The sequence below is a fragment of the Mastigoproctus giganteus genome, chromosome 11 (genome assembly GCF_048544385.1).
Source record: "Mastigoproctus giganteus isolate SK-2022 chromosome 11, ASM4854438v1, whole genome shotgun sequence".
Lineage (NCBI taxonomy): Eukaryota > Metazoa > Arthropoda > Arachnida > Uropygi > Thelyphonidae > Mastigoproctus > Mastigoproctus giganteus.
The window spans coordinates 134,485,398-134,512,387 of NC_143585.1; the positions used below are offsets into that span (position 1 = coordinate 134,485,398).

Below are 26,990 nucleotides of genomic sequence, written 5' to 3' on the forward strand. Positions count from 1 at the left end.
CTTTACAATAAGTCAGTGTCTCATTGACTTATTGCATTATGCCTAAATGACTAGAAGATACTGATTATTAAGAATGCAACATAAATTGCATACTGTACAACTAACTTATTTCGTATTAGCATCACTTTACAGAATTACTTATTTTCAAGAGTAGAAGTGATAGGTAGAAAAAGAAATTAAGTGATATCCTTCCAGATCAAACCCTACACCTAATTTGTGACCACCTGTTGAACTTATTTCCTTCCAGAAGAGCTGAGAATGTGAACAAAATTAATTCCTTGTCGAATCCTGTGTGTAAATAACAGGCCTACTTGGCTGGAATTGTTTACTTTCTCCCTGAGAAATGTATCGTTATCTAATTTATAAACATACCCAATACAAAATCTTGCTGCATTAGCAGAAGAGTTCCAAGCTAACTGAATAGCCGTTTTCAAGTCATTATTTACCTTTTGGTATACAGCACCACCAAATTTTTATTTCTGTATTCCACAGCAAAATTTTTCTTTACAATCCTTAGTCTAGCAGCATCATATGACACATACAGACCTTGGCTATCTCTGAAAACGAAAAACTGCTGCACAATTAATAAGTGGAGTACAGTGCCTTGATCTAAATCAAGGCACTGTACTCCACTGTATTCTTGTTCAAGATATTTTTAAAATGGTCTTTTAAAGTGATATCCTTTTTCCCACTCTCTGGACAAAAAGCTGTATCAAATGTTACTGACACTCCCTTTGCAATCTGATCTTGTTATTTATTTATTTATATATTTTTTTGGAGCATTAGCAACTGAGGCCATATTGCTCCGGGGATATGCGGTGGTAATTTTTTACCGTCCGCATCCTCCGTATTTGGTGGATTACGGGCTCGAACCCCGGTCTAATCAAGAAGCGTGTGCTATGCACTGCTGCTCCTGCCCACCTGGCTACGGGGACGCCATCTGATCTTGTACAGACAGAATTGTTTTTAAAATATTATCTGCATTCCATGTTTCTCTGAATATTATTCCAAAATCAGGAACACTATATTTTGTCTCAAAATCCAGTTACTTTACCAATATCATTATTGAAAGATCCATTAACAACAAAATTCAACTCCCGAAGCAGTATTTGACTTTTAATCCAGATCAAAGAAATCTCAGAAATCCAAAGGGAAAATATTTGCTAAAAACATCTCTTGCTTCTTTTCCAAGGTCTGCATAGCATGGAGATGAGGATAATTTCTCACCAGCTACTCTGCATTCCTTGCATTATTTTTCTCCCCCTTCCAGGATTTTTGTTGCTGCTGCTGTTACGGTACTCCGATACCGTATTTGGCTTTGCAAAGCACCTTGTTGCCTAAAAACTCTTGCACGTAAATTTTTACGTTGTACTTATATTAACAAAGGACGCATTAATGTAAGTTTTCCCAACTTTATTTTAATAAAATCAGTGCAAAATCCTTTTAGCATTTTAACACTTTTAGGTATACCTGATGTTTTAGAGTTAACTGCTGGATTGTAGGAAGACAAAATAGGATTCAGGGTGATAAAGAAATACCGAACATTTCTTCGTGATTTTTAATATTTTTATTGGCCTTCTAAAGATATGGCGTTTATAAAAGCGGCTATTGACCTTACATCGGGTTGGCTTCTTCATTCTGGATTTTATTACTCCATTTGTGTGGTAATTCTGCACAAGGAAGAACGGTTGCATACATTGTTTACATAAATAATGGACTGTGATCATTCTTTGACAGCATACTAAAATTTTTATTTAGTGTATAAATGGGACTTATATTTGACGAAAATTGGATTGTGATCGCTCTTCCATGTATGCCTTTCAATTGTGAACGCTTTAAAATTTCCTTTTAGTACTACTGCCAATTGACCTTACTCGGTGATTTGGTATCATGGTAAGGGTAAATAATCGTCGTTTATCAAGAGATAACAGAATGATCGTGTAACCGCTAGTGCTTGTTTTGCATTGCTTTACCTCAACTTTACAAACAACCTGGAGTTACTCAGCTACTGGATATTATATCCCTTTTTTTATGGATAACGCTTATGGGCATCTAAATTTTAAAATAATTAGAACTCCAAAGTTCATAAGAAAATTGGCCTCTAAAAGTCAGACTAATTATGCGGTCGCAGTCCATGAGTTTTATGAAAGATCGAGGCACAAACGATGGCGTATTTCAATTTCCCGGAGTCAAAATAAACAAGTACAGTCGCAGAATTTTTGTTTATATATATGAAAATATAAGCGAATTTTATCCTTTCGTAAAATTTACAATCTCGTAGAATATTTTTTATCAGAGTTTCTGATGATTGACCTTCTGTAAGTCAGATTCTAAGCTAGTCCTAATCATATCTCTAACATGAGATTTAAAGAGAAAAAAAAATTTAATTCAAAATGAGAAATTCGATTCTTGTATGCCACTGAATAACGGTTTTCACCCATTAAAAACGAGACTGCCAGTTACCCGTCACAACATTCACATCATATTAAGTATGATGCGATATGTTTCCCATTCACCCATTTCCTGTTACTTTTTTTTTGAATTTTGTATTTTTGCGTTTATACCGTACCAGGTGATGATTTATGCTTTCTGTCTTTATCTAGGAATTTAGAATTTAAAATTCCACAGTAAACAGACTAAACAACTAATACATATCGATCAGCCTTACCACGGCTTTAAGTAATTATAAACAAAAGTAGTATTGTCAGTATGTTAGCGCAGGTCATTTGTCTCCACTTTTTGATTGCGTTAAATCCAACAAAGACGGATTAACATTATTATTCTGAGTTAAATGTATTTGCGTTTTTAGTGCATGCCAATTTTTGCTGCTTAATATCAAACGAAAACAAATCGAAACACCTTGCCATTTTCTCATAAAGGACAATTTTAGTTACGATTATGCAACAAGATTTAAAACTTCAAATAATATAAAAATACTTAAAATAAATTCTACTATAAGTATAAAGAAAAGATTAGCCACCGTACAAAATACACACCCGATAATGGTCAGAAGCGACCATGTTACCTATCTATAATCTCTATGCATCATGATGGACTGATATTATAGTATATTGCCAAAATAGTGGTGATTTTCAGTGAATATATTCGCAAAAATAATTATACGAGGTGAGGCAATAAAGTTCCCGAACGAGTACAGTAAAAAGAACACAAAGTGAAGGAGCTTAAAATGAGATGTTTTTTTTTCACTCAAAGTAATCATCACCTGATTTGAATGCGCTTATTATACCGTTCTAAAAGTTTCTGGAAAGAGTTTGCGAAGCCGTCCAAAGAGATGTTCGCCGGTTACATTTTTCTCTGTGCCCTCAACATCCTGAAATCTCTACCTTGTGAAAGAGCAAGAAGTAGGCTGGATGGTTGAAATGTACAATGCCATGTTTCTCGTTGTAAAGTCATTAGAAACATGGCATTGTAATGCCATGTTTCTAATGGCAACATGGCATTTAAAACGAGTTCAGAATGTGCGGTGACATTTTCGTGTAACAAGAACTAGTTTCAATTTCATGAACCTTTCTCTTCAAATTGCGCACTCACCTGAGGGATGCGCTTCAGTAGCCTTTGAACACAGAATTGACTCTCTCCCCTTCAGGTACAAATCCTTTGAAAATCACACACTGTTTGTCGAAAAACATGATAGGCATCACTTCTGGACTTCTATAAACGAAACCTTTTGAGCGTTGGTGATGATTTTGAAGCCCTCCCCATGCTCTGATGCTTCGTCTCTGCATTGTACTGAAAAACTCAATACTTATCTCTAGTGAAAATATAGTCGAGAAAATTAGGCTTGTCTTGGCAAGTCTGGATGAAGTTTTCTCATGATGACACTCTTCGTTGCTTGCTTCTGCTGATCCATAGATACAAGTTTTACACACGCCGTCCTTTTCTTTAACTCTTCGTGCAGCATTTGACGAATCACTCCTTATTCATATTATTCAACTCATCAGCCATCATTCCAAGGGACAAGCGACGATCTCTTGCCACGATTTCCCGAATTTTTGAAACTCTATTTTCATTTAGAGACTGACGTACGTCCACTTCTTCGGTCATCGCGAACGTCGTCACGTCCGTCTCTGAACCGCTAATACCATTTAAACACACTAGTATGACTTAACGGTTCATCATTACAAACAGTTTTTAACATTTCATATGTTTCTGTTGCAGACTTTACAAGTTTGAAGAAAAATTTCAAACGTTAACACTCCTAACGAAACTGGTTGTTACTTGCAACCTGCCAGCCTACTGTACAATCTCTGTACCATCATCTGATGGAGGGCTTTTGAACTACGACGTACCACGTTTATTTTGAAACTCATTGAACATGACCGAACCCGGCACCAAACTTTATTGCCGCACCTCGTAGTTGCTCTTATAACTTTTGCCTTCTGGCCTCTATTTTAGCAGGTATAATTGTCAGATGTACATGTTTGATATAAATATGACAGATTATGTAGGTTTGCAGAAACCCGTGACCAATCTTTTTTTCCCGTTAATTTAACTATTTTCTCCTCTGAAAGGGCCCTTCGAAAAGAGAATTCTTTTATATTGCACTATTCATACAGGGATGAAAAAGCGAGTGTGTTACGTAATTACTTTAACTTCATTTCATATCATTAAGTTTCTTGTGTGGCACATATTTCATAGCCAATGAAAAAGTTTTACGGCATTCATTGATAATTGAATCTCACCAATAGCCTTTGCTTCCCCATCTCATTTTAATTTTTATACGATTCGGGATGTTAAAAGTCAGTCTGTATTGGAGAAGTGCAGATTAATGTAACTGTTATTACCATATATATATGATGATTACCTCTATTTTAAGCTGGAGTTCAGAGGAAGCATTCTCTTTCTTTTTACTCCCACCCAGGAATAAAATTATGCCTAATTTTGCTGACCAAATAGCAGCATTTCTCGTAATGCATAATGATGTGTGACTTCCTTAATCTTACACCTGCTTAATGTGTTTCCCTATCTCCTTCCCTTCCCTTTCCTGCCTTTTCTCTTGTGTTTAGCATATCCCCCTTCAAAGTAGCATAGTTAATGATGCACATCACACCTATTACACCATCCCTCTTCAACTTTCTAGTTCTATTATTTTTATAATTACCACATCCTCTTTTTTTCCTTATAGCTTTAAACGAACCAACGATAGACTATGGGTTCCAGCGATTAGCCAAACTTATTCCTAGACATCCGGGAGACCCAGAAAAACTACCAAAGGTAATCCACAAATTTAAATTGTTGGTCCTTAAACTTCAAATGTATACTTTTTATTGTGAATAGCTTTAAACAAATGTTGAGGAAAAAAAAACTGTCTACCAATGATTGCCGATTTTCATGGACAGAATTTTTTTTGCAAATTGCACACCCTCATTTACTTTGTGCTGCTTCTAAACAAATGCCAGGTGTGCTTAAAAGAATACGCAACAAATACAATTCGTGGATAATGTTATTAATACTGCAGTGGCGCACATTTTAGAAATAGTCAATTTGTGTAAGCTACCGCTGACCAATCTGACATCAATTTTGCGCAGATTTTTATTTTTTAACCATGATATTATATTCTTGTGCAGCATAATTTTTATTCCAATAAACTTTTATACATTTTGGGGTTCATTTTTCACGTGAAGCAAAATTAAAATTTCAAAAAGAGTTCGTGGATATTTCCTCCAAAGAGCAGCAGATATCTGAATTAATAAATTAATAAAATATTTACTCATTTAGATATATAAAACAGCAATAAAATATAATCAGCATAACGATTTATTGTAGATTTCGAAGACAATCCTGTATTTTAGACGTATGGACTTCGAATTTCAAGACGATATCATTAATAGCTTAAATGATACATAAAGAACAGATCTTTTTATTTCCAGTTTGTTTTAACCGTTGCACGTAATATAAACCATCCAGCTGTCCTAATCTCACGAATCTTAAATTAGCATGAAGTTCATTAAATCCATAAACCTTATTTCTTTTTTTTATCGTATAATACGAGCTTGCTGTGCAATATTGCTTTATAATTGAACCGAGTATAATTCTGTCACGAACCAAAAACCAAACCAGTTTCCATAATAATTTCTTGCATCACAAAATTTGGGAAATACCGACGAGAGAATAGAGACAAATGTGTAATGCATGAAAGAACAAAAAAAGTGAGTCAAAATCTATGGTTTCTTGGTTCAAGTGTGCGCAGGCTCCAGCGGCACTCATCTGGGACTTTAATCAACCTGTAAAGACTGTATTTTTAACACTACTAGTGTGTTTTTAATCACTGTACTAAATTTAAAATTAATTTGCATCTCCGCTTTTATTTTTAACAAAAGCCTTAATTATCTGTCGCTTGTTGAGATGTCGTTTTTGTTGGCTCCGTGGTTATTTTTATATCAGCGCATCACGTTACCAACGAAGGATGGTCCAATAAAAGTGCTTTTCTAAATTTCGAATTAATTATCCCCGTGACATTGGGGGAGAGGGATGGTTTTATGATTAGTTTTACTGACTGGCTAACACAGTTTAGTGGTAATTCTGGAGTGAAGAGCTAATTTCACGCCGGTGAACATTGGGATTCGCGGAAGTGACGTCTCACTGCTTCTTACGACATTATGAAGAGTCGTTAGAAGGAATCGCTAAAGACACGACGACTTCCTCTGCACTGTATTAAGGCGCTTCGCTGAGGATTTTTTTCACCCTCTTACCTTGACTATAGTAATGTAAGTGCCTAATTGACTAGTTCATTTTACACGGCAAAAGTAAACCCCAATATGACATCTGAGCAGTTTGACGGTGTAGAATGAATACTCGGATTCACAGAAAAGAGCATAATGATCTCGGCGATGTGCAATTGCTTTCATTCATTTAAACATTTCTGAGCTGTTCTAGCTCACCTGCAAGTGATCGGTTGGTGGTTTCTCACTGGATCTCCAACTTTGTTGTTATGAACATTAGCCAAGTGCTATATCCGAAACTTCTATAAAAAATAACGCATCGCATTTAAAATAGTTCACACTAGCTTCTTTTTATAGATAGAACAAGAAAAAAATGAGTTTTTACTGCAAAGGATTCATCTCGAGGATTACAGCTATTCCTACAAGTTGCCCTCGTGTTTCACTAGAAGTAAAGGGCTTTCTCCCATATTAGAAGGACTACTGTTGTAAGTTCAAGTTGCGTTGCCGCAAATACCGACCACGTGTTCAGATAGAAAGGGATGAATATTGTTCTGAGAGTATGCAGCGAGGTGCGGCTGCACCTGGTAACATCATCAGGAAACGATAGATCGCATTAATTTACCTCAATAGGAAAACACTCGGCGCGAAATTATGCATTCGTGAAATGTTTCACATACTTAGCGCAATCTCATTATTCTATGATCTCTTCTTAACAAAGATAAATCACTTTTCCATATCCAATAAAAAAAATAGGTTAGGTTCCTTGAAAAAAAAGTCTTCTAAACTATCGATGACTTTCTACAGGCCCCTTTAAACTTTAGCGAAGTAAATTAATATCCATGCTGCAACAAACTGCTTCCAGTAACGTAGGTCTCTCTTACAATATCTTTGTCAAAAGCTCAGATTACTGCTTTTGAATTAGTTCAGCAGAAAAGGGCTACAGTGAGAGCATTCTCCAATTACAGGATATGTCGCTACTGTCAAGATATGGACATTACACAAGAGGATTGAGTGATCTGAACAATTATAGACCTGTATGCCTGACTTTTTTGGAAGTAAGAATTGCACGATTTTTAATTAAATATGTAAGATAACATCGATAATAATAATGGTATTATAAGACAATAATGATATAACTGGCGGATCTCGAATGACCCGAATCGAAGGTAATTTGTACATAAATTAATAATTTTTGTTTTGCAATTTGAAAGTTGCCTTAATTAGATACGTGATATTTAAAAATCCATCATACGTTACATGGCATTATTAATGCCATAAATCTTCAGAAATATACAAATTTTATTCTATAATTCAGTGAATAGTGTGACTTGTACTGTTGACTAGCTATACTAATACATTAATTAGAGAACATTCCAACAATATACAGTGTTTTAAGTACATTCCTTTGATTGGTGATATTGGAGAACAAAAACATTTTTAAACGAAGCTGTTTTCAAATTAATTGTCCAATTCGACTTAAATAAAACAGACGATACAGGTTGTTATCACGGTATATTACTAGTACGTTTTGTTTCCATACAGCTAGATACTCAAAATGGCTTTCATCAAATCGGTGGATGTGTTTAGAACAAAAGAGCATAGCAAAAGACAAACGAAAAACTAGTACCGATATCCAGAAAAGTTTTGAGCGAACCCACCATGTACGAACGAATAGTGGGCATATATTGGTCACTGGGCATTATCCATGAGTAGTATTGTGAGGAAGTGATGGTAAGCATTACCAGACAGCAGGTAATTGCCAATCTTACGATTTCCCACGACAGAGCGGCCAGCAACTCTCCACTGAAAAAGAATTGCTTTTGGTGTTTGGCAGTATGCATCAAGTTGAGAGAGGGATATTCCTCTGCCAGATATGGAAATAACGCAGCATTTCGTCCCTCCTGAAGACTGCTTCTTCTTGAACGGAAACCCCTAGTTAGAAACATGCTGTTGTGGACAAGATAGAAGGCTCGTCATGGAAGATTATTATCCACAAAGACTGCACGTTATTGAAATAGAGATTTTTATGAAAGGTCCACCACAAATCAGACTAGAGCTCCCGAATGCGTGTTGCTGTCTGGTAGTTAAATCCCCTCCATAGCTTACTGCATTTACAGTACAGTAACTACCTCCTCATGCATGCATATAGAAGTAGTCACTATGACGAACAGAAGTCGCACATTCAATTAAAATAATTCTTTCGATAAACCACGTAATTATTTGTTCTTTGATGTCATTCGCTCCCAGGAATGTACATAATAAATCATCTAAATTGTCTTACTTTAATGCTATGTAAAAAATATAATTGCTTTCTTTCCTTGAAATTGTAGGAAATTATCCTAAAGAGGGCAGCTGATTTAGCAGAAGCACTGTATAGTATGCCAAGGAATAACCAATTGGCTCTTCCCGCACCCAGGTCGCCTGCCCTTAACAATGCAGCAGCCATGTCAGGATTCAATGCCTACACGGGACAATTGGCCGTCAACGTACAAGAAAATGGTATTTCATCTTCTTGTTTTCGTTTTTTAGTAGTCGAATGCTTTGTTCCAATTACTTAGTTATATTTTTATTCTTCCGTCTGATAACTTCTTTAAAATTTTGTACACCTTTTCATACGAATTATCTCATTATTACTGGCAAAGTGAATTAAATATAAAATGAATCTTTTATTTTGTTGGATGAGCTGTTAGTATTTTATAAATTATATATTAAAAAAATAACATGCTTACTTACTCGCTGAACTCAAAGAATCTCGTGCAAGAAAGACTAAGTAACTTAATAAACTTTTGAAGAGTAGGGGTTTAATGAATTTACGATAGAAATGAATATGGAGCTCATATCCAGTCGAGATTTCAACTGCCAGCTCTATAATTTCAAAAAGAGACGTTAAAACCAAATATCTCTTAAATAAAGTCTAAATTCTAAGGAGAAAGTAACCAAAGTCTGAAAAAGAAAATCACCTTCTGTTAATTTCTTTTTGTTTATTAACAAGACAAATCACTAACCCACTAATTTCCAGCCGCTTGGCCACTAGGTGGCACCGCTTGTAACCCAGGAAGAAAGTAAAAAGATCAGTCATGGAACAATTAAACCAAGCTCAAACTAGTCTCTCTGATTCGGTCTCGACAGACAGTAAACAAGATAAGAATTGTACTCTCAGCACAAAAAGACAAAGGGCTGATACAAACCAAATCCACGCTCTTTATTTTGCGTTCCCTGATAGAGCAACCGATTATTAAACTATTGTCCTTTCTTATACAAAGGTGCCTGGAGACTATAACACCTAAAATGGTTCGCAGATTGAAGGCGAATCTTCTAGTTGAAACCTCCCATTACAGGCACCCAGAACTGTTGCTCAGTGCCACAGTATTTGGGGAATCCCAGTCAAAGTGAATCCACACGCGACTCTGAACTATTCGAAAGGAATAATAACGGAATGGGACGTAATAAAGAGCACAGAAGAAACAGTCCAAGAATTTAAAAAAAGACTAGAAAGTAATTCAGGCCAATAAATTTCGGTTAAAAGAAATGGTGTATTTATTCCAACTAGAAACATAATCCTTACTTTCAGTTCACCAACTCTCCCAAGCCCAGATGAAAGCATACAGTCAAAATCCGATACAAATGCTAGAAGTCCGGCCATTCACAAACAGTATGCAGAGGAATAATTGTATGTGTATCTTGTGGATCACAGGATAACTTGCACAGTCAACAACCCATACGTAAGGGTTGTTCACTGTAGGCAGAACCATTCAACCTTCTCCAAAGACTGTAAAATATGGAAAAGGGGGAAACAGATACAGAAATATAAGGTGGAATACAAGGTCACCTATCAAGAAGCCAAAAATCACACTCCTGTTTTACAAAGCTCACATTCATATGCAACTGTGATTCAAAATTCATATGCTACTCCTCATCACCATACCCTGCCGAGCCAAGATTAAAATTTGATAATATAAAGTTGAATATGGATGCTTAATGACAGTGTTGTTGTATCACAAACGGAAGTATCAGACCTGCCAAACATTTTCATAGCACACTGGGCCAGGTCTCTCCTCTCACAACCGAAGCAGCAAGAACAGCAGGCAAACAACACATCAATATCTATTCCGTCAAGCTCAAGTATTCCTCTACAAGCTGCCATTATGTCCTCTAAAACAGAAAATAAAAACTCATACAGCAATGAATACATGGATTTGGAAGAACAAGTCTGAACAGCAGAAGAACCAATTCTTGAATTAGAAGCAAATGAATATTTGAACACTGGCCGACCAGTATTTCCCAAAAAAAAAAAAAAAAAAGTAAAAATCGATCGACAATAAGCGGAGAAACAAATAAAACCAAATAATACGAATTATGTTACTATGAGACTGTAGAAGCCTTCGAGGTGGCAAAGATTTTAAGGATCTTTTGGCCACAAGTTACCCATATCAATTATACTTTATATACTTACAAAATACATTATACTTTGTACAGACAGGTTCGGACGACTAAAGCAACTGCCCATGGTGGGGTAGCAATTATAGTGAATTCCAATACTCCATCTAGAAGTGTACAGGTAGGACCCTCCTTGGAGGTTGTTGTAGTGAGAATTGCAATGGGAATCACCCTATCTAAAGCCCAAGTTAAAACTTCTAGAATATATTAAAAGCTTACGTACCACCTGCTTAAAAGCAGTGAACATCATTCGAGCAATATCTACAATGATGTGGCAAAGACACCGTTGCAGTCTGCTAAATTTATATTGGGCAATGATCCGATCGAGACTGGATTATAGGGCACTAGTTTGACTCTGCACGCAAAAGTGTGCCGAAATGGCTGGATCCCATATACCACAGTGCCTTGAGAGTATCAATGAGGGCCTTTCGCACATCACTAGTGCAAAGTTTGTAAATAGAGGCCTACAAACCATTCTTCCCGTTACGTAGACAAAGGCTTTTATTAAACTATGTTGTTAAAATTCGTATCAGTCGTCCAGAATGCAAATATCTTCACGAACCAAAGTAAAACATTTTGCATAATCGTAAACCAACAGGTGTATGTTTGAGAAACCTGCTCACGAATGTTTCAAAAGATAACCAAGCACCACAAAGTGCCCCCCCCCCCATTTTCGGGATCTTTGGCCTCCTGAATGTGAGAAATATTTTCAGCAATAGGGAAAAATACCATCCAAATGAAAACGTCCAACAATTACATGCTGCTTATGTAGAAAACTCTGCAGATTATCAGTACATCTATACCGACAGATCAAAATCGGACACGCTCGTAGGCATGGCAGTAATTCATTTAGAACCTGTTAGTCTCCATTCGAATCTATCGTGTATACTGCAATTCGAATGGCATTAGAATATATTGTACAGCACTCCTTGAAAATAATTATCTTTTTGGACTTCCTAAGTGCAATCCAGCATTTAGATACTATCAACCATCCACAGATAACTCAAACCATGCCTGGTTAGTATACTTCAGGAGAAAAAAACTGACAGCAAAGCTATGTTGTGGATACCTGCACATGCAGGAGCAGATCGAACGGAAAAAAATCCAGCATCATAACATCAGGTGCCATATGACGATTATAATTCTGTATTTAAAAAAGGATACATTTCTGGAAATGTCAAATAGGTAATAAATTAACGCAAATAAAACAAGCACCCCAAAGACAGACACGAAGTTATTTTTATAAGGCTACGTATAGTTATTAAGAAAAGAAGAGCTGCCGAAATCTTCGCGAAGTGAAGTTCATTTCCTTGTACAATATCTTCTGTTAGACTTGCCCGCTTTATCAAATACGAAGAATTCAAACTATCGTAAAAAATACCCAGCTTACAAAACAGTCTTTAATGGATATTATTGGGGATAATACAAGGCTTTTAAAACTGTTTGCTTACTTAAACTGACAAAATTCTATCGCAAAATACACCATTTAAAGCTTAAAAATTTAAACTAGTTGCATATAGTGCAAATATAAAAAGGGCATAGTATTGTCAAAGAAGTCTTGCGCCAGAAAAACCTAAACGGCAACCAAACATATTCAGTCAAAAAGCTGCCAAGCATCGAAACAGTTTCGAACCACCGCAGTCTCCAAATATGTGAGGAACTAAATATAAAGATATATAGCAACTAGAAGTTAATTTGTCAAGGCACTAGTATTTCGTATTCTGAGACCCTCGGATACTCCTTTTTTAACATTTCATCTTGTGAGAGCAATTCTGTCGTCACTCGTGAGATACGTGGTATTAAACCGTTGAACAATGCATTACAAATAACTTCAAACTTTAGGATATGTGCTGTTCATTTATAAAGAAGCACTGAAGAATTTCGTAGCCTCACAAAATGTGGGATCGATACCGTGAACCATATTTTATCAGTTAACTTGTTTGTTGTAGTTTGCATGAAAATTACTCTTAATGAAGGCGTAATTGAAATATGTACAAATTGTAGTATACAACTCAAAAAGGTAAAAAAGCGGATCAACTCATCTCCATTACGCAGCTGAAAATTAAAGATCATCTTTAATTTTCAGGTGCAACATTGTAGTATTCGAAGTGAGTTTCACATATTTGTGAAGTGTTTATCTGCTTTATTTAAAGGGTGGCCAGGATATCTTCTTTTTAGAAGGCTAAGATCAAGTTCTGTGAAAGCGTACAAAATTTGTTTTTCTAAAAACAATAAATCGTGGTATAGTAAAATGTGAATGTTTAGTTATTTATAATCCCGTGCTTCTATGGTCCCCAGAGGTTTACGTTTATATTGTTTTAAAATCTTCATCTATACAAATAAAAAGCATTACAGTACATATAAATTTATGCATATAATATCAGTGTTTCTGGCTATTTTTAAATAAATTGTATGAGAACTATACGATGATTCATCAGCGCTTATAGTATATAGGCCAAAATCTTGTGACAACTTGAATCGAATATAACTAAAATTCATGAGTATGAGAAAAAAATCAATTTCAGTCAATACGTCACTTGAATTTATCGCAAGATGGCACATTTCATAAGTCCCAGAAAGCTCGCTCTCTGATTTAGTATCAAAATTCAACCTAAAATGACCAAGCAGAACTGTGTACCAGTGTCATAAGAAATTCAAGTGCATGCTTCAGGCAAGCTAAGAATGAGGAAACAAAGGCCAGTTGATTCTGGCGCTGCTTGTCAACCACAAGAGTCAACATGTTAGTTCTTTTAGCCGGCGGAAGACTATGTGAAAATAAGTGTTTCAATTGGGTGGTAAGGTGGACAAACAAAATGGCAGAGTTTAGGCGCAAAAAGAGCTAATAGAGTATTAAAGTGATAGTCCATCCCTCATAAGTGAAGAATTAGGCTTGTTTGGACATCAGCAAGGTAACTAAAGGAGCTCATGTGCAACACCGTAGATGAAACTTGAATGATTTTATACCGCTGTGACTACCTGTATTTTCATAGTATTTGATTAAAGTAGTCAATGAGGTTTTGGCCCTATTTAGTGTTTTTGCAATGTAATGTAGTGAAGTGTCTGAATAATGCCATATAGTAATTGTATCGGATTTTGAAAACTTGGCTAATTGCTCTGTATAATAGGCCCGCGATAGGATTTAACTACATTAATGTCAGATCGAAGTGAAAGGGACACTACTTCAAACTAGCATTTGGAATTTGCGGAAAATTAATTTACATTAAAAGTTCCATAAGTTTTAGAAAAAAAGTTCGATTCCCTCACCAGTGGCGAAATACAACACTATTTTTAAAATGAATATTCACTACTTACGTTTTGTTGACTTGCGAAGGCAAACCTGAGATTACATTGTGATCTCAGGTTTGTCTTCGTGAACATGCACATTCAATGATGTAAGGGGAATTGATATGATTTTAAAAATAATGTACTTTTGCTGCCAATGAAAGAATACATGGAGCTTTTATTAAATATAACATTTCTTAATTTCAACGTAGTGAAGTTCTCCCTCACTAATTAAGCATTGGGCTTCAAGATGGACTTGAGTGTAAGAAAAATTTTCCTACTATAAAGTGTGGATTTCTTAAGTTGTAAATAGTTAAGGGTAAACCAACTTTTGATCAAACATTAGAACAGTAGTTATTTATTTAATGCGGCGAACTGGCAAACATCAGTACGAATATGACCTCTTCCTCTGGCAGCAGTACTATTTGCTTTGAGTCTTCCCATCAAGTAAAAAAAAAAAGTGAAGAATATCCTTCTGAGCCTAGGTTAACTGTTGCATAAAAGCTGCTGTAGATTGGGCTGATTGAGGCAAATTCTAAGTTGCAGTCCCATCATAGCACAGAAATCATCAATAGGAGAGAACTCAGAAGACCCAACAGAAAAACTCTTTGATAACATTCTATTCCAAAAATTCTATTGTAGAAATTAAAAAAAAAAGAGATAGTTTTAACGTTACACAATCTGTTGGAGCACCTTGAACAGAATTGATGTTTAGTATGCCTTTGTTGAGTACATTGTATAAAGAACACCTTCCACCAGGGCACCCCAAACATAGCCTTGACTCAAATTTATGTCCCCTTATGAGTGTGTGTTGGTCGAGAAAGAGTAAGGATACCATTTAGTTTACTCAATCAATTTAAAGCTTAAGTACAGTACTACAATGTGACCTCCTCTCAGGTCACTTGTTTCCGAACTCAAGTCTTTTATGGTAAGAGTACATACTTTTGTGTCCTTGACTAATTTTGTTGCTTCTCTGTGCATCCTTTCCAAGAGAGGCGCCTCCGTAGCCAGGTGGGAAGGAGCAGCAGTGCGTAGCACATGCTTTTTGATTAGACCGGGGTTCGAGCCCGTCACCACCAAATACGGAGTATGCGGAAAGGTCAGGGAATGACCACCGCATATCCCGGAGCAATATGGCCTTAGTTGCTAATGCTCCTAAAAACCAAATAACAAACAAACAAACAAACCTTTCCAAGAGATCTGCGCCCTTATTAAATGAGGCCTCAAGACCTGCATGCATTAGTGAAGATTGTGGCCTAACTATTGACGTATATATACCTTATAATGGGATGATCACCTTGCTCCTGTATGCCATTGATAATACCCCGTGAGCCTGTCCGCGCTGCTCAGAGAGCCTAATATCGGTTTGTACCATTACCTACAATTCTTTTGTTCTCCACTTGAACGTGGTATCACCCAAAATTGTATCTGATTCTGGGATTATTATTAATCTCCCTGCATCAATATTATCAACAAATATTGAGAACAATAAACAATGTATTAAAATTAAACCTAATTTATTTGAAGAAAATCATACGTGGGAATAACCACTTCTCTAAGCAGCATATTAAAACACTGCACGTAAATTTTGGATAAAATGATCGAGTTTACTGAAATAGAAGAAAAAATCCAATAATTTTTATTCCACTTTGAACGTTTCCCTCCTGGAGATCATTTTCAAGTCTAGAAGAAGTAATAATTTGGTGGTCAGAACAGTTATTATGCTGTACTTTATAATTATTCTAAGAACTAGTTGTGAATAAATTGCACAATTTTAATTTTACGTAATCTTTTTAAGATTAGGGATTTTAAATTCTAATACGAACGACGACCATCGCAAGACATTTCAGGTTCTCATAAACTTTAATTAAGTATTAATAACCATTTTATTTGGGATTAGTCATTAAGAAAGTCACCCACGCCTTAACGCTGTCTGTATAATCGCGGAATCTTGTTATATCACTGTAGAAACTTATTCAAGTTGTTTTCGTAAGTGACTGCTCTGCAGATTCCAAAGAGGAGAGGCAGGTACTTTTTGTACAGTATATCCATTGAAGAAGCAAATATTTTAACTGGTTAACATTTTACGCTTGTTATCACTTAATCTCATAATAAATCTTTACTTTCCAATATTTTTTTCTCATTACTTATGCCAACAGTTTGATCTGAAGTAGCATTATTCACGTAGTTTCTGACTAGAGACAGTTTTACAGTGAAGTAAAAAAAAATTACTATTCTTTATAATAGATTAAAATCTATTATTTTTTATGTGCTTAACACTTAACTTCTTCCATTATTGAGGTTTTCTTTTTCATAACCCCATCTGTGAAAGTAGTTTACGCATGTTTAAATAAATACATTTTAATACTTAAATTAAAAAAATAAATAAACCGCCAGATCTTTGAACCTTTCCAAAGGGGCCCACAACGCACGATCTAAAAATAAAATACGTAATTACGATTAGTGAATAAAATTTATAAATTAAAAGATACTTTTGCAGTCAAGTTTATTTGAAGCAGGTGGCACTGTAAAGACAAAATGTTAAAGTTCTGTACATGGTCCTCTAGCTCAATATTGAAATCTATTCTGATAAAAAGTATTATGAAAACTCTGAGCAAGAATCAATGTACATCAACTGAACTCGTAACCAGAGTTTGTAATATTGTGCTGGTGGGGGCATTCTCCTTAGAGAAGTTAGAACGAGCATGGAACAGAACCGTGATCATTGTACGCAAAGTCTCTTTCATATCTTATCGTATATGTGTATGACGTAAAGTGAACTATTGTGATAATCGTGAAGACCATTCATACATCCTAATAGAATGGAGTAAACGAACACGAGCGATTGTTCTGTTACCGTTCACATAAGTTTAATTCATGATCCGTAAAACTCGAATTAATCATTCAGTAGGATGGTTTCTACGTCCATATGTCAATATAACGATTACGAGCACTCAATAAGAAAGAATAACAATAAACGTTATTGAAAGACAAAAAATGGAGATGCCCACAGACACTAGGGGATGGAACGTACAGCAGACTCAAGTATAAAGAGCTTGAGGGAGAAGATCCTGATCCATGGCATCACCCTAAAAAGAGACAGCTCATCATGAAAAGTGTTGTTCTTGACTGAAGATTCATTGGATATAAAGAAGTTCGGTAAAGGAAGAACTAACAGATTGTTACAATTTTGTCATAGATTTCTGAATAGACGCTTATACCTTTAGTTCTTGAAACTGCTCTTGTTTATACCATACAATCACCTAATGAATTTTCAGTGAACTCAGAGGAATCCTAGTGAATTGATTGTTATCAGTAACTTATCTCTGAAGTTCCAGTATTGCAGATTAAAGACTGCTTGACTTGTTCAGGGAATTTAAAAAGCACTAATATTATGATGAATAAGACAGTTCAGGTTATTAATATTTTAAATACTACAAATTTAACTCCCAATGCGGACTTCTCTTCTACAAATATATCTATAATCCATAAATTTTGTCTAATATTAGATTTTTTTGCTTTCAATTGCCACGAGTGTCTGGCAATTGGAAAGCTCTCATTAGTATACACTCACTCGAGTGTATCTCTCTAAAGAATAACTTATATATTAATCGCACCTTGGTCAAGGTAAGAATGACCCTAAATATTCAATGCTGTATGTATAATGTACCTACGATATCTGTATCTCCATGTATTACCAACTTAGGACCTCAGAAAAAACATCTTTTTACTTTGAAAAAGAAGGAAGCGAGGAGTGGTCCACAGAAAAACAACATAATAACAAACTGCAACACTTTGTTGATAATTAAATAACTTAGTTCCTTTGGCCAGTACAATACATATCTAGAGGGCACTGTAGTTTAATTAAGTTTCTGTAAAAAAGTCAATATGTATAGAGTTCAGTTTTTCTTCTTGCCACCCGAAAGTAAGGCCAGAATGGTGGCTAATGGTCTAAGAAGGATAACCTTCCAAATTCAGTTAAATTTTTTCCTAATCATTGTACAACCCCCAATTAAAAATGTCACAGAAGTAAGCCAGTTTCAATATTAACTTACTAAACCAACACTGAATTCCTTTATCATCAGTTTAGGCATCCCATCAGGTAAATATCGTTATATTTTCCAGCACCTAGCTAATGGTAGTCCTTATGCAGCATAATAATGCATATGTCCAACATATTTAGATGGTACTAAATTCTTAACTGCTGCTTACATAAAATCATCATAGCTATTACAGGATCAATTCATGGACGATTCTTGCAATTTTTGTAGTAAAAAAAGCGTAATTTCTTTTATCAGATTTCGGGTGCTCGTGAAATTTTGTCAATTACAATGACCATTGTTTTTGAAGTGTGTTCTATTCTTGGGCTTAAAGTCAAATTTAGACAGCTGAGGCTATGTGGAGTCAGTGTATTGGGCTTATAGAATATACATGTGTTCATTGGTTGGTTTCCTGGTTTTTAGGATGATCCTCCCAACCCCTTCCAGACATGAATCAACCAACGTGTAAGAGTGCATAGAGGCTGTTTTCCAATTATCTCGGCTTCGGTATAAGCAGAAAATGATGGCGGTACATGGTGTTATTATTCAGAAAATGTAGAGCAGCATCATCAAAAAATGTTTTAGAATTTGACAGCTAAATGCTACTTTAATAAAATAAAGTGACCGTAAGAAGTTTTAGACTTGAAAAACGCCATTTTGGAGTTTTTCACTTCTAAAATTCTTTAAGTTGGCGAGACGCTGTACCAATCATAAAAGCATCACAAAATGAAATGATAAATTTAGAGAAAATGTAAAATATGATCGTGTTTGAACTATTCCGCTCAACGAATACCTTAAATAAGGTCTGCATGATGAAGTTCTGAGAAAATGAGTCTTATGTAAAAGAGAAATGGAAAACTGAAAAAGTACTACTTGAGGAAAGCTATAAGGCGTTCCAGAGTACCAAGAAAGGACAGTGTTTCGATAGCCCTTCAACCCAGATAGGGATTAAAATGAGAGGCTGTAGCCATACACTAAGACCAGCAATAGGCAACACACATTCCTGACCAGTGATGCACATTAAGCTGTAAAAAATAATAATGATAAATAGTATCTGACTGAATTATGAATACCTGCAAACAGCTCCTCTGATGAGGATCAAATATATAATAATTCTACTTTGGTCCTTGAGGTTGTCACGGACATTCTCTCAGATATGCCAGACAAGCTGTTCTTGCTACCTGGGAGTCTAAAACGCTGATGGAACCGATATTCGGTGACACTCAAGTCAAAGTGGACCTAATTTCGGCGAAGTCTGGACGGTCTATGACAGCCAAATCCTCTGCTTGCACCTTCACGATGGCGGGACTGTTAGTAATCCTGGGTATAACCTTCATGCACAAGTACATGGTGGGTGACCACCCAGGTGTGAACCAACGTAAGCAGGGGTCGAGGTGTGGCGCCCACACCACATGGAGGAACGCCGCCCCTCTATGTTACCAGGCAGTACTAGGTGGTAGATGACTCTCATCAACCGGTGAAATACCACCACTTTGCTTATTGGAGGCTTGAAGTGGTGGAACCCATGTTTAGTCTCTAGAGCTAAGTTCCGGCCAACCCTTCCCTATCTCTTCCATCATGCAGTATGATTGATGATTTTTTGAGGTTATGATGAATGTCGTGGCGAGATCCAATATTCCTTACATTTCGAGGGTACAGCTCTAAAACGGTGTTCGCAGGCCGGCCGCTAGTTAGTACACCGGACTGAACCTATTGGTAACTCTCTAGGAAGCTTCCGGATCAGCTAGTGTATAATCTTGCTACCTCTACTCTGCCAGATAGTGACTGGAGGGAGTCCGAGTAGTGTGTATGCGGGGAGCATTGTCGAGGCCACGTTATGTCAAGGATCTGGGTATATTCTTACCACATGTACGCCATATCCAAAAATTTCATTACTTCATACAGCTGTCCCACCCACCCACTTTTTCTTACTATTGAATACACCATGAATTGTCAAAATAATAGAGCAAGCTTATCTGCGAAAAGATCTAAACCTCCCAAGGACTTCCTAATTCATTTCACAAATATACGTGGTCTCAATTCTAATCTCAACGATGTCCATTTCCACTTGCAGTCTTCCAAACCCCATGTACGTTTTCTGACTGAATCTCAGTTATCAGTTGATTCAACTACTGCTCATCTCAGATGTCCAAATTATTTGCTGTATGATTCCTTTCGCCTCAAAGGTGGTACTTGTGCATATGTCCGTTCTGATATTCCCTGTCAGAGACTTGGCAATTTGGAATCTCCTCTCTTTGATCTTCTCTGGCTTAAAATCTCTCTACCTCATTGTGTAAAATTCATCTGTTGTCTCTACCGTTCTCCCAACTCCACTAATCACTTGGAGCTCTTTGACTTCCTCTCTTTGCAACTTGACTTTCTCCAGTCCAACTTTCCTAACAGTGAGGTAATTTTCCTTGGTGATTTAACGTTCACAACTCCAGCTGGCTTCCGTTTTCTAGTCACACCGACCCAGCTGGTCGAGATGCTGAGGCTTTTGCAATTACTAATGACCTAGCACAGATTGTTCATTTACCTACAAGAATACCGGACAATCCTAATCATACAGCCAATACGCTTGATCTTTTTCTCACAAACAACCCTTCTAAGTACAAGGTTGAAGTGAGAGGTCCTTTAGGCACTTCAGATCACAACTTGGTGATTGTCTCTTCTCCAATGGAACCTTTATCTCATGGCTATTCCCAACCTCGTATTGTTTGGCATTACAAGAATGCAAAATGGGATGACCTGCGAGACTTCTTTTCTTCTTTTCCTTGGTCTGATTACTGTTTCAAAACTTCTGATGTCAACGTTTGCTCAGATCGTGTCAGTGAAATTATTCTTGCAGGAATGGAATCCTTTATCCCACACTCCACTTTAAAATCTCGTCCTTTATCTAAACCTTGGTTTTCCAATAAATGTGCTAAGGCTGTCCAAGAGAAGAACGTTGCATATCGTAATTGGCTTGTTTCTAATTCTTCAGTTTCATTTTCTGCCTACACCAAAGCTCGCAACAATTGTAAAGCAGTTATTAATCAGTCCAAACTAGAGTTTGAACAGGCTAAGAGTAGAAAACTTGCTTCTTGCCCTAATGGTAGCCGATCATTCTGGTCTCTTGCCAAAGCTATTGGCCGCAACTTTTGCCCATCTCTGCTCCCACCTCTGTCCAAACCAGATGGTTCTGTTGTCACTTCAGCCAAGGATAAAGCTGACCTGCTAGCATCCCATTTTTCTTCGAGCTCATGTATTAATGATCTTGGTAAAACACCTCCCACCATTCCTAACACGCTCCATTCAATGCCTCCTGTGGTCTTCCGTCAAAAGGATATCAGAAGGATTTTGATGAATCTTGATGCTAAGAAAGCTCCAGGTCCTGATGGTATTTCTCCACTTGTTCTCAAAACCTGTGCTCCTGAACTTACTCCTATTCTTTGCCGCCTTTTTTCACTTTCTTATTCCAAAGGTGTTTTTCCTTCTGCTTGGAAATTTGCTCATATCCAGCCAGTTCCTAAAAAGGGTGACAAATCCCTCCCATCCAATTATCGTCCCATTGCAATTACTTCTACTCTTTCTAAAGTAATGGAGAAATCAATTAACCGCCAACTCTTAAACTACCTAGAAACCTTCCGTCTGATCAACGATCGCCAGTATGGATTCCGTCAGTGTCGATCCACTGGTGATATTCTGGCTTATGTTACCCATTTATGGACTAATTCAATGGAAAGGTTCGGTGAAACACAAGTAGTTGCTCTTGACATCTCAAAGGCTTTTGATCGTGTTTGGCATAAAGGTCTTCTAAACAAGCTTCCATCTTATGGTTTGCCAACTGTTTTTAGTAATTGGTTATCCAGTTTTCTCTCTGATCGCTCACTGAGGGTGATGGTAGATGGCTCTCTGTCTTCTAACTTCTCCACTAATGCCGGTGTCCCCCAAGGTTCAGTTCTTTCCCCCACTCTTTTCCTCTTGTATATCAATGACCTTGTTCCATTGACTCGAAATCCTATCCATAGTTTTCCCGATGATAGCACATTGCATTCAACTTTCCATTTTGAGAAACCTTGTCCAGCTCAATCAGTTTCAAGTTCTCGAAAATCTGCTGCCAATTCCTTAAATGCCGATCTTCAGGTAAATCTCCAGTGGGGCAAAGACAACTTAGTTGATTTCAACCCTTCTAAAACTCAATCTTGTCTTATATCTCGCAAAAAGGATTCTTCTGCTCCTATGCTTATCTTTAGTGACACTCCGATTTCTAGGCAAAATGATATATCTCTTTTGGGGATTACCCTGACTTCTAATCTCTCTTGGCACAAGCACATTACAAATATTGCTTCCTCTGCATCTAAAAAACTTGGTTTTCTCTTTCGCTCTCGGCGTTACTTTTCTCCCAAACAGCTGCTCACTCTGTATAAATCGCAAATCCGCCCTGCCATGGAATATTGTTCCCACATCTGGGGTGGTGCCCCCAAAACCTCTCTCAGGTTTCTTGATTCCATTCAGAAGAGGGCAGTTAGGTTAATTAATGATTCATCTCTAACAAAGTCTCTCCACTCGCTTTCTCATAGACGCACTGTTTCTGCTGCATGCCTCTTCTACAGATACTTCCATGGGCACTGTTCTTCTGAATTGGCTTCTATAATTCCCGCTCTCTCTTTCAAAACAGTCCGAACACGTGCCGCCACCAGCCAACATCCATTTACTGTCCAACTTCAAACCCACAGAACCAACTTTTCATCTTCCTCATTTATTCATTCAACTGCCGTTTTCTGGAACAACCTTCCTTCATACGTATTTCCTGAAAATTACAATCTACAGAAGTTAAAGTCCAATATCAACAAATATCTTCTTTCGTCTTCTCAACCTCCAACCCAAGCACGGTACTAAGTAGTATAGGTTATAATACCTCTCGTGTTTGGGGTTCTCATAAAAAAAAAAAAAAAAACCTTCTAGTTACGTATGGTAAATATTAGAATCTAAATTGACAAAAATTCTATTAAAATTTATGAGAAAAAACAAAAAAAAAAATACTAAATTTTAAAATGTGATTTAAAAATAAAGGAAAGATTGGAATAGGGTAGAAGACCGTTGTATTGGACCTATTAAAAATTAAAGAAGTACAGATAAGCGATAAGTGCGCAAAGATTAACAGAAATGGGGGGGAGCGAGAGATTTTTAAATAAAATAATGAAACAAGGAGGCATACCGTCTCATTAACATTTTGGTGCTTTTCACACCCCAAATGTCTTCTTATTATATATTATATGTATCTATATATATATACTTTACACTTTATTTTATTTTCTTAAATTTGCTAATTGTCAACTTTATAAACACCATCTCTGTTGAGTTTTCCAGTGTTATTTTCCCTTTTGGTCAGCGTCCGCAAGAGCATTGTACATTTATTGTACTCCCGCCCTCACCCAAGGCCTTTCTGATTTAAGTTTATAACTGGTAATTTTTTTTTCAAATATTAATAGGAAAGCAAACTAGCTTCATTTTTCAACCTTACTGCAAGATTTGACCAGTTTATTTCTTCAGGCGTAAGGTGGAATGGGTATCGCTTGGTCATATCCTGCTGTGCAAGAGAATGCACGTGGAGGAAGCGATTGAACAGCGAATTTTGCTTCAAGCTGGAAGTGTAGCAGTATACTTTCATGCACCTTACAGAAGTAATACTGTAATTTCGTGATGGAAGGGGAAACAGTTGAAACGATCCCAGATTCGGTGATCTGAAAACCATGGTTCCCTATATTGACTGGCAAGCTGAGCAAAAGTAAGCGTGGGACTCGTTCTGCGATACTTCACTAAAGAAAAGGAAACTTCGGTTTTATGCTTATCCTTTGGTAGCTTCAGCGATGTCTCTCGAAAAAATTTTAGCTTATAAATAAATCACTATTTTACTAGACGCTTCATATTCACAAGATCAATCCCGGTCTAATTTATTTTTTTTACTTCCCTAAATGAAATGTGTGATAAAATATCGCTGTTAGATAATCAAATATGAATATCTTTTATCCTTCAATAATGTTGTTTTCCATTTTATGCAGTCCGCCCTGGAACTTTTCAGATAGAGTAGTTTGCTACTGAATCGTGTATACAATTAGTTATCAGGTCAAAAATTCTTGCTCACTTTGGAATATTTTATTTATTAATATATAAAAAAAACATAGAATTATGCTTTCATTTTTTATTTTATTCAATCAATAAAATATTGTTCAATTTCGTATGTAAGAATGATCCAATCCATTTCTCGCTGAACCAAAATTGTAAATGCCAGGCGTCTGTTTTGATTTATACCAGAGGGAAAAAAAAATTTGTTTAAAAATAAATTTGCCTTATAAGCAGGAATCATATGTACTGTAAAGTGACTTGCTATTATTACCCACTCCTTGTATTTTACAGAAAAGGTAGGAAAAAATATTGTAGTTTTAATTCCATAAATAGTTTATTTCTGTTATTTTTGGGGAGCGAGTAATTCAGAAGTGTGATTTTTTTTTTTTTTTGATTTGTTTAAGGTTATTATATTTACATGCATAATGTTTCCACTGAGTGGATGTTTAACGGAAGTTTATTATAAAAAAGAAGTATACACTATCTTAGAAAATATTCGACAGGAAAAAAAATCCGCACCTTATATGTTTTCACTTTCAATAGCAATAAATTAAAAAGAAACCTTTAATTTCGATTAAGTTATATCAATGGAAAATTTACGCTATTTCTCATACAGACTCCATTTAAATTTAGGGGTAGACCTCCGCATCTGGAAGCAGTCCTTTATACACCTCTAGTCTATTTATATTTGTTTGTCGTTTAGCTTGGATGCCTGACTCGTCGATTTCATTGGTTCCACCTTGTTTTCGACTGGAAATTGATATTTTCGTTCTGAAATAAATTTTGTTAAGTGTTTGAAGTACAACTTTGTGTCTAACATCATATTTCATTATTATGTTTTGCAGTTGGTACATCTTATACTGAGATGAAAAGATCCTTGTGTTACAGGGGGAAAAAAAAAAGATTCTTTTCTAGATTCAAGCTTCCACAAACATTATTCTGCTCGTCTTTCCTAATTTGGACTATAGCTCTGTCACGGTATCGCTGCTGATGTAAATGCCCTGATCCGGTATGCTGAGGGGATTAACTCAGTCTTTGACCGTCCAAGATCTCTTGTGGATTATGATTTTGTGCATTTCTTCCAGGACAAACTCTCCTTGGCCACTCCTAAAGACGTAACCATGGGCAATTTTACTCAGTATATGACAATCTTGTACACTTATTTCTGTAATAACAGATCTCAATGTATCTTGTGTCCGAAATCATTGACATCTACTCCACTTGGTTGAAGGAGAGGTAATCATTTATGTTTCCAACATCCATTCCACTGCTAGATTTCTCTTGTTTTGAATACCTAGCTAAATAGTTTAGCCAAGAGGATAAATTGTTGTATTCTTTATTATTTCCATAACATTTTTAACAACATCATTGTATTCCGTGGATGAGTTTACGGTATGCGATGCAAGGCATTTTATTTCTCTTCCAACATTGAAATACCCGCTACGCAGTATCTTACATATCCTACCCTGATAAGAAAAAAATTAATGTTCCTCCAATTTAAAGATCCCTTAAGGTAGCTTCGAGAATAATTAAGAATATCCAAATATTTTGTAGAATATCTTTGCTCATTAAAACTGTAATGATAAATATTTAAAAAGAAAAAAGTGCAAATAACTATACTTAAATAAACACTATTACATAATTAAGATTTAAGTAGTTTAAAATAATTTCAACGCGTTTACCCCTTTAACTGAAACCACAGTATCTTATGACGCCAATGTATCATAAATTGTATAGAGAATGTCTGTCTGTTTTTGTGTGAAAAGCCACACCTACAAGGTTCCATCACTCAACCAAACAAAATGCCATTCAGTGAAGTTTTCCCCTCACTGTTTTTGCAGAGTACGGCCGTACACAGAGCAGCAGTGTTTCACCCAGAGGGTACGGTTCGAATACCTCAACTCCTCACAGTGCGAACGGCAGTTCCTACGGCACAGGAGCGATGAACGGCGGTTACGGAAGTCCGGCAAACCTCGGCAACATGGCAGTACCAGGATCTCCAGGCCTTTTCAACGGTACTTCAAGTGAGAATTTTGTATTCTTTAGATAGGGGGAAATAATAAGACTGATTTGTACCCCGTTATGGGACCAGAACAATGCAGGTGGAAAGAGCAGGGATGGCGAAAGTGGTGGGTACAGATTTATTGTAATTTAGGATAGTCAGTGCATAACTCTGCTCTGAGAAGGTAATGTAATAACCAACAGATATTGTCTCTGGTGTATGCATGCTTGCATGTGTGTTTATGTGTGGGGAAGGGGGGAAGAAGGGTTCGATCTCAATAAGAATAGTCATTATTCTCAGCGGCGATGGAAGAGGGCCTTGCAGGATGGCAATTATTTTTTTAAAGAAGGGAGGAACAAGTTGCTAATAAGAAATGCATTATAATATTGATCCCCATCACGAAATTAAACGAATCATCCATGAACTCTTGAACTGACT

At 36.4% G+C, this 26,990-nt stretch overlaps 1 protein-coding gene across 7 annotated transcripts in view; it reads left to right on the top strand.

Annotated features, from left to right (window-relative positions):
* Window positions 1–26,990, top strand: part of kn (EBF transcription factor knot) — a 356,137-nt gene that overhangs the window by 313,218 nt on the left and 15,929 nt on the right. For 2 of the 7 annotated variants that reach the window (XM_090385236.1, XM_090385238.1), the window contains exons 12-14: window positions 5,147–5,235; window positions 9,014–9,182; window positions 26,392–26,574. In XM_090385236.1, the coding sequence (XP_090241362.1) occupies window positions 5,147–5,235; window positions 9,014–9,182; window positions 26,392–26,574 (441 nt within the window). The remainder of the gene's footprint in view (window positions 1–5,146; window positions 5,236–9,013; window positions 9,183–26,391; window positions 26,575–26,990) is intronic. The other 5 variants (XM_090385237.1, XM_090385241.1, XM_090385242.1 and 2 more) reach the window with 3 other exon arrangements.